The sequence below is a fragment of the Molossus molossus genome, unplaced genomic scaffold (genome assembly GCF_014108415.1).
Source record: "Molossus molossus isolate mMolMol1 unplaced genomic scaffold, mMolMol1.p scaffold_m16_p_13, whole genome shotgun sequence".
Lineage (NCBI taxonomy): Eukaryota > Metazoa > Chordata > Mammalia > Chiroptera > Molossidae > Molossus > Molossus molossus.
Window position 1 is genome coordinate 49,346,033 of NW_023425348.1, and position 8,438 is coordinate 49,354,470.

The following is an 8,438-nucleotide window of genomic DNA, read 5'->3' on the forward strand; positions in this document are numbered from 1 at the left end:
TGTCTTGCTGAATTGCTCTGGCTGAAAATTTCAGAACTATGTTGGACAGGGGAAAATCATCATGGGACTAGAAACTCCCTGCCAACAAGGATATTCTTGCACATTCGGGAAGACATGGTACCTTTCTGCTGGTTGCAGCCACTTAACTCTGAGCCACAGGCTTTCAAAGCCCTCTTTGTACAAATGTCAATAGAACAAAATTAATGGAGTTTAGCTTCATGAAATATTAAGGTAAAAAACAAAAAAAAACAGCCCTGGCCGGTTTGGCTCAGCGGTTAGAGCGTCAGCCTGTGGTCCTGAGAGACCCGGGTTCGGTTCCCGCTAAGGGCATGTACCTCGGTTGCAGTTTGTCCCCGGCCCTGGTCGGTCGTGCGGGTGGCAGCCACTCGATGTGTCCCTTCACATCGATGTTTCTCTCTCTCTCTGTTCCTCTCTCTCCCTCCCACTCTACCTGAACAAAAAATGGAAAAATATCCTCAGGTGAGGATAAAAAAAAAAAAAAAAAAAAAAAAAAAAAAAAAAAAAAAAAACAAAAAAAAACAAATAGTAGGCATGCAAGTAGAAATTCTTGTCCTGTTTCTAATTTTAGCTAAAAAACATGCAGTTTTTATCATTGACCATAATATTACCTGTGGATTTTTCCATGAATGTTCTTTGTTGAGAAGTTCTTTCCAATTCCTAGTTGTGTGACTGTTTTATTATAAAAGAGTGGCCTTTGATTTTTAAAAACAATTGACACTCCACTCGTCAATAAATGTGAGTCTAATTCCTCTCCTTTTGAATTTGGAGAGGCATATGACTGCTTGAACCAACAGAGTATGTTGAAGGCAGTGCTATCTAACTTCTCAGAATTTATTTTGATAGACCATATAATTTCAATCTTGTACTGTTGGGTAGATGACTTCTTGGAACCTTGGTAAGAGGTTGATTCTAAGACCACCATACTAGAAAAGTCACATGTAGGTTCTCTGGACAAGATTCCCAGAGGAACCTATATTTCTACTATCCTGGCCTAGAAGCAAGACATGAGCAGAGAGGAACCATCCTAGAAATGAGATGGAGGATTCACTACTTCAAGCCACCCATTTGGGTCACTCTCAGCGATCTGAGTGATTATATCTGAGGTGTGAAACATTACAAAGCAGAGAAGATCCGTCCTTTTTTATTCTCTCTAAATTCCTAGTCAATGGAATCTATGAAATGAGTTATTATCTTTTATGACTCAAAACTTAGGAAAGTTATTAAATGATGATAAATACCCAAACCTCTTATTTTTAGTTGGAATCACATGAGGCAAAGAGAGAAAATGACATAGAAGCAATATTTGAAAAGATATCAACCATATTTTTAAAAAATGGATGTAAGCATATAACTTTATTCAAAAAGAACTACACATTTCAATAATAATGATATATTTGTAAATATATAGTACATTAAGTAAACTTGTTGAAAATCAAAGTAAAAAATAAGTAAAAGTTTCGAGTGAAATAAGGCACATTAGCTTTAGAAAATTTCATAACAAAAACATAAAGCATGATGCATATATATTGAAAATACACCATAAAGAAAAGAATATCATCTTCACCTTGGTATCTTTGAAATAGACTCTAGATGGAAAAGTCATATAGATCTATCCAAAAGTACACTAAGAGATGTAAACCTTTTAGGAAGTTTTAATTGCACAGAGACAAGACTGATATTTGTTTCACATTGTGGTTGTAATATACACATATTCACTGATGAATTATGATGAACTTTTTTATATACTTATTGACTAATTGTTTATATCTTTTTAAAATGTATATGGAAACTTTGTGTTTTAATTGGATAATTTGACTCATTTAATAATTAAATTATGAGTTCTTTATATATTTTAATGCAAATTCTTTATCACTTCACATGTTATATATATATATTTTCTCCTAGAATGTTGCTTGCTTTTTTATTTTATTATTAGAATCTTTGAAATGAAATATTTTTTAAGTTTAATGAAGTCTAATTAATCATTTAATAATATGTTGCTATTGTTTTACATATAAAGCATTGTAACGAATATTACAACTAATTCTTTAAATATACTTTTGGCCCTTGACTTAGTTCTCAGATCAACTGTAGGCTAATTTTCTCTATGGTGCAAAGTAATGGTCTAAATTCAGCTTTTTGCATGGGGATACTAAATTGTTCCCATTCAATATTATCATTAATGTACATATTTTTAACTTTAAATATAAAACCTGAAACTCGAAGACAATTAATGTTATGTGTCTCAATATTCTTTTCTGCCTTCCTTTTTTCTACTTGGTTAGACATGACAATCTACTTTTTACAGTGCACAAAACATGTTTTCTGTTCAAACCTTCCAAGATCTCTGACTGTTTATTTATCTGTCTTGAGTAAAATCCTCAGAACCCGCTCCCTAATCTGCTTGGTCCTGACCCCATAGATTACAGGATTGAGGGCTGGTGGGAAAACAACATATAGATTGGCTAAGAGAATGTGGATGTATCGGGGAATGTTGTGGCCAAAGCGATGTGTCAAGAAAGAGAAAAAGGCAGGTATGAAAAAGGCTAAGATAACACCAATGTGGGATCCACAGGTGTTGAGGGCTTTCAGTCGAGCCTCCCAGGAAGGCAGGCAAAAGACTGCATAGAGGATCCTGGCATAGGAGAGAATAATTAGGAGCACATCCAGTAATAGGAGAGAAATGTTGCCAAGGCCAAACAATATATTCACTTTGATGCTGGCACAGGCCAGACGGGCAATGCCCATGTGCTCACAGTAGGTATGAGGGATGATATGATGCCCACAGAAGGGCAGTCTCAGGAGGAGAAACAGCAGTGGGACCACCATGTACAGGCTCCGCAGAATGGCAATGCCTCCAATAATGCTGATGACTTTGCTGGTGAGGATTATGGAATATCGAAGTGGTTTACAGATGGCAATGTAGCGGTCAAAGGCCATGGCCACCAACACCATGCTCTCCATAACAGTGAAGAAGTGGATGAAGAACATCTGGGAAAGGCAGCTTCCGAAAGGTATATTCCTGAGGTTGAACCAGAAAATTCCTAGCATTCTGGGGACAGTGGCTGTGGACAAGCCCAGGTCGATGGAGTCCAGCATGGCCAGGAAGTAGTACATGGGCTCATGGAGACTATGCTCAGTCTGGATCACAAGCAGGACAACAGCATTCCCCAGGAGTGCAACAAGATACACAAAGAAAAAGGGGAAACCAATCCATACATGCACATGCTCCAGCCCTGGGATGCCCAGCAAAAGGAATGAAGAAGGATGGAACCAGGTGTCATTAGGCATAGACATTCTTTCTGCTGCTGTTGTTGATTGTACATATCAGTGTTAGATATTAACTTCCCATTAGTGGTTCCTGCTCCTCTTATCCATTTGTCTAGATTCCAGAAAAAAAAACCCCACAGAACATTTTAATCTCCTTCTGTTTCTATTGAAAAGAGAAGTTAAATAATTATTTTCATCAACAACACTGTTATATACTTCAATATTTGCTAAGGGACTAAATCTTAAATGTTCTGATCACAAAAAAAGAAAGAATAATTATGTGATGTGATAGGAATGATAGCTAAAACTATGGTGCTAATCATATTGCAATATAGAAATTTGTCAAATCAACATGTTCTACACCTTGGACTTACATACTGTTATGTGTCAATTATATCTCAATTCTTTAAAGAAAATAAAACAGGAAAGGAGCCCTGACAGGTGCCTCAGTTGGTTGGAGCATCATCCCATACACCAAAACATTGCCAGTTCAATTCCCAGCCAGGGCACATACCTAGGTTTCAGGTTTGTTTCCTGATCTGGGCACATATGGAAAAACATGATCGATGTTTCTCTCTCACATTGATATATTTCTCTCTGTGTGTCTCCTTTTCTTTCTCTCTAAAATAAATAAATACATCTTCAGGTGAGGACTTTAAGTTTTTTTTAATAACAGAATAAGAGATTAAATACCCTCCTCACATTCTGCTGCCTCTCCTAAGCATCTTATAGTACCAGGAATAAAGTCAGCATCACTGGCTACCACTTTCCCTAGTTACAAAAAAAAAAAAAAATGATACAAAGAGGAGACGACAGAAGAATATTCTCTACAAGTTAAACTCTGAAGGATAACCAGAAAAAAATGAAAAGAATATATTCCAACGTCTGTGTCTAAGAGTATTCCACATATTTTTGCTTGATGTGCATAAAGATTTATTTGGTATTAGTAATCTGAACTATTCTCTTCTCAGAAAACCAAATAAACTCCAAAGTGTAGAGTGCACATTACTATGTATATGTGTGCATGTTTATGCATTTTTATATATGTGTATGAATACTAGATGATCTGGCTCTTAGAGAAGAATAAACCATGTATTTTTGTTTATTCATATACCCCCAAAAATTCTGCCACAGTTAAATTCTCAATTTTAGAAGTTCATGAATAGATGAATTGATTAAGAAGAGACAGGACAGCAAGCAATTTCAATGTCATATTTTATAAAATAAACAACTTAGTTCATGCCATAATTTGTTTCTGGAAAAAAAATTACCCATCAGATTTACAAAAATGGATAATAACAAGAAGAGATACTTGACAAAGAATAGTTTGCAGTTATGATGAAACATGAACTGAGAGATTATTTTAATCTAGATAAGCCTATTATTTAGAGACTGCATAAATAATCACATCCAATAAAGAAACTGTTCAGATATAAGTCAGCTAGGGGAGGGAAGACTAAATATTCTTGGCTAGGCAACTTTCAAACATATATCTGCTTTCTATTCATGGGGAAAGGCAGAAGCATTTAGGATATCCTAAAATTTAACTCCTACTGAGATTCTGTTTTAGCTTTCATGTCTTTAATGATGTCTTCCTCACAGTAACATAGAAGGAGGAATTATCAAGTGATTTTGTGTTATGGCACTCATCCAGAATATGTGGAAATTCTGAACTTACTTATAGTAAATTAAACATTTGAAGCAAACAAGAAGAAGATCATTGCTGTATAATTTATTTGAGAAAAACTAGTCATAAAGAAGATGTGGGCATGATTGAATGTGATGTTTGTAATTGTGAAGAAAGCTTTGACTCGAATTTAGGAACACTTGGATGTTGGGCAAAGTCAGAGTTGAGAGCCTTCCATCCGAGATAAAGGCATATGAAAGTAAATACATCCTACTTTTAACTCATGCCAAAGAAAATGCCATTCTAATTGTGTTCACTTGAAACTATGAAGAGTAGTAGAAATGAGAGATCATTTTACAATTTGGAAAATTCTTTCAGGAAATATATATTATATATATATGTGTGTGTGTGTGTGTGTGTGTGTGTGTGTGTGTGACTTAAACTGCTAGGGTTGGAGAAAAGACAGCTGAAATTCTCAATTTTGTAATGTGAAAAATATTGGAGATAAAATTCTGCCTTTCATTACTGGAGAATACATAAGTTAAGTGGAGAGGTGATCCTCTATGAACCAGCATTAATTTGGCAATTAGAATATAATTTTGAATAAAACTTATCACATACCCTCAAGGAGATGACTGAGCAGTAAGGAAGATAAAATTCTGAAGATGAAATTTGAAAATTATATTGGAAGTGCTCTGTAGAGGTATGCACTGCATGTTGCAGGTGAGGAGGTAGATCAAGAAAAACTCCAGGGAAGAGGTTAGGTTAATGCTAAGACTCACAGAATCATTCTTCAGCCAAAGAAGGAAATAACTTTTATTCTAGATGGAATGAAGAGCAAGGATGAAGTAAAAATAAAAGCACAGTGATCAGTCAAGACAAAAAGGGGGAATCTGTCACCCTCTAAACGAACTTATTCAGAAATTCAGTAGATTGATGACCAGACTCTTATCTGGTGTCTTGGTCACTCTTGGGGCTTCATGCAGCAGAAACTTTTAAAATAAAATATGGCTACATCCCAAGAAAATCAACTCATCCCATTTATTTCTGTGGATTTTCTAGGAGGGCTTAAAAATTGGTACTTCCTTCCTCTCTGAGAGGACACCATTTCCAGTCGGTAAACATTTAGAAGACACCCTTTACTAATCATTCTATAATGTATACTGACCTATTATTTCAACATATATTCATAAATCTCTCAATCTCTGCTGGGTTCAAAAATAAAACTGAGTCTGTCTCAGCTCCTCATTTGACCTCCTAACTCTTAAGTGCTACATGGGTTATATCCAGCCACCCAGGAGTCATTTCTTCAACGTGGCATCTTCTCACTCTACCCTATTCCACCAACCTTCACCACATGCCAAATACTCACATTTAGGTTTGCTGCCACTGAGGAGCATAAGGAGAAGACCTAATGCACACTTTCTTTCTCATCCTTGCTTAATCTGCAGTCTCATGGCCATCCTGCCACCTCTTTCTCAGATGCTTTATCATCTTAGCCCTAGGTCTTATTTTTTGTTTGTTTGTTTATTGAAAAGAGAGAGAGAGAGAGATCTATATACGAGAGAAGCTTCAGTGAGCTGACCCCTCCTGGCACCTCTCTCCCGGCACCCCTCACCCCTACACACCTCTAGATCAGGACTGAACGGGCAACCTGAGCACATGTCCTGAAGGGGAATAAAATCCAACCAACTGAGCCACACCGGCCAGGACTAGCTCTTATTTTCACAAAAGTCTATCCCTCAGTGCCATGCTTCATGATTCACTTATTTATGAATTTATCACTCAAAGCATTTACTGATTACCTTTATTATACCTAATACAGTTGTAGAACATAGAGAAAACTAGTCCTTGCCCCCTTGCTGTTCACATCTGCACACTTGCATACAGGGTCAGAAATAATACCTACATTGCTATAGGATATACTGGTGCATCTCCTTCCATATTGGCTTTCACCCTTTTGTGTGTGGGATTATGCACGGTCATAAGTATAAGTACATGTAGGTAAAAGTGTAGATTTGGAAGCTTATGGGTGTGCATTCTCTCTTCATCTTGTTTCCTTATTTTCACTTTTCCTCTATCTCTTGCTACTATCTTCATGTAAGCATGCACCCTTTTGCTATTTTTTACAACCTAACTATAATATGACTTACCTTGGTCTCTAAATCTCAAAGAAAACTCCCTTCAGATTTTCCTGGGGTATGCCACTTATGATAAAGAGAAGTATTTATATTTTTCTTACAACCCCACTTCTCCTGGGATAGGAACTAATAGTCTGTTAAAGATATAGTACCAACCTGGCTGGTTTTCTCAGTGGTTATAGTATCCACCCATGGAGCAAAGGGTTGAAGTTTTGATTACTGGTCAAGGACAGGTACTTGGGTTGCAGGTTTGATCCTGACCCCGACCAGGGCCTTGCAGGAGGCAACCTATTGATATGTCTCTCTCACATCAACATCTCTCTCTCTCTCTCTCTCTCTCTCTCTCTCTCTCTCTCTTCTCCCCTGCTCTCATTCTCATTCACTCTATCTAAAAATTAATGCAAAAATATCCTCCAATGAGAATTTTTAAAAAAGTACAGTCCCAGAGAACTGTCATTATTTAAGCTATCTGGAAGCTCTCTGGAAATGCCCTCTCACAGGGTGCATCTTTATTTGACCTGACTCAAAATGCATTCACTGTGAACAACTTTTACCCTGGGCTATTAGTCAAAACAACCAATAATAATTATGTACCATTGCAGTTTCTTGAAGCAGGGATAAGAATTGGAGCTAATGAAAGACTGACGAAAAAACTTAAAGGCAAAATTGGGGAATGAATTTACTACACAGAGTTTTTTGAAGCTCCAAAATATTCCTAAACTAGAAAGCCACACACATGTAAATGACTGTGCATGGGACCAGTGAAGATCTGAGAAATCCCTAATCTGTCACCTCTGGCTGACCTTAAGTTAATAATATGAAAATATAGAATGTGGCTTATTCTACTAAAAATATATGGTGAATTCAAAAAGTCATTTCAATTGAAAAAAATGGCAACAGAGTGAATGGAAGCTACACAGACCAAACTGGAATTACAACGAAAGTAAAGACAAACCGTCAGGAAAGGGCCAAACAAAAGGCAGCTTGGCCCTGGCCGGTTTGGCTCAGCAGTTAGAGCATCGGCCTGCGGTCCGGAGAGACCCGGGTTCGGTTCCCGCTAAGGGCACGTACCTTGGTTGCAGTTTGTCCCCAGCCCTGGTTGGGTCGTGTGGGTAGCAACCACTCGATGTGTCACTTTCACATCGATGCTTCTCTCTCTCTCTCTCCCTCTCACTCTATCTGAACAAAATATCGAAAAATGTCCTCGGGTGAGGATAAAAACAAACAAACAAACAAAAAAAAAACAAAAGGCAGCTTGGAGGACCACATAACCAGGGACACTGACTTAATCCTGGTCGGCTTGCGAGGACACGAAGGGGGCCGGGAGCCCATGGTCCGCAGTGGCCTGGGCTGGGACCAGGGGACTCAGCTGGAAACTG

The 8,438-nt window shown here is 37.5% G+C and overlaps 1 protein-coding gene across 1 annotated transcript; it reads right to left on the bottom strand.

Moving 5' to 3' along the window:
* Positions 1 to 2,376: 2,376 nt before the first annotated feature.
* LOC118628595 (olfactory receptor 52E8-like) lies at positions 2,377 to 3,318 on the bottom strand. The gene has a single exon (XM_036259569.1). The coding sequence runs from the start codon at positions 3,316 to 3,318 to the stop codon at positions 2,377 to 2,379; it is 942 nt and encodes a 313-aa protein (XP_036115462.1).
* Between the last annotated feature and the right edge of the window lie 5,120 nt (positions 3,319 to 8,438).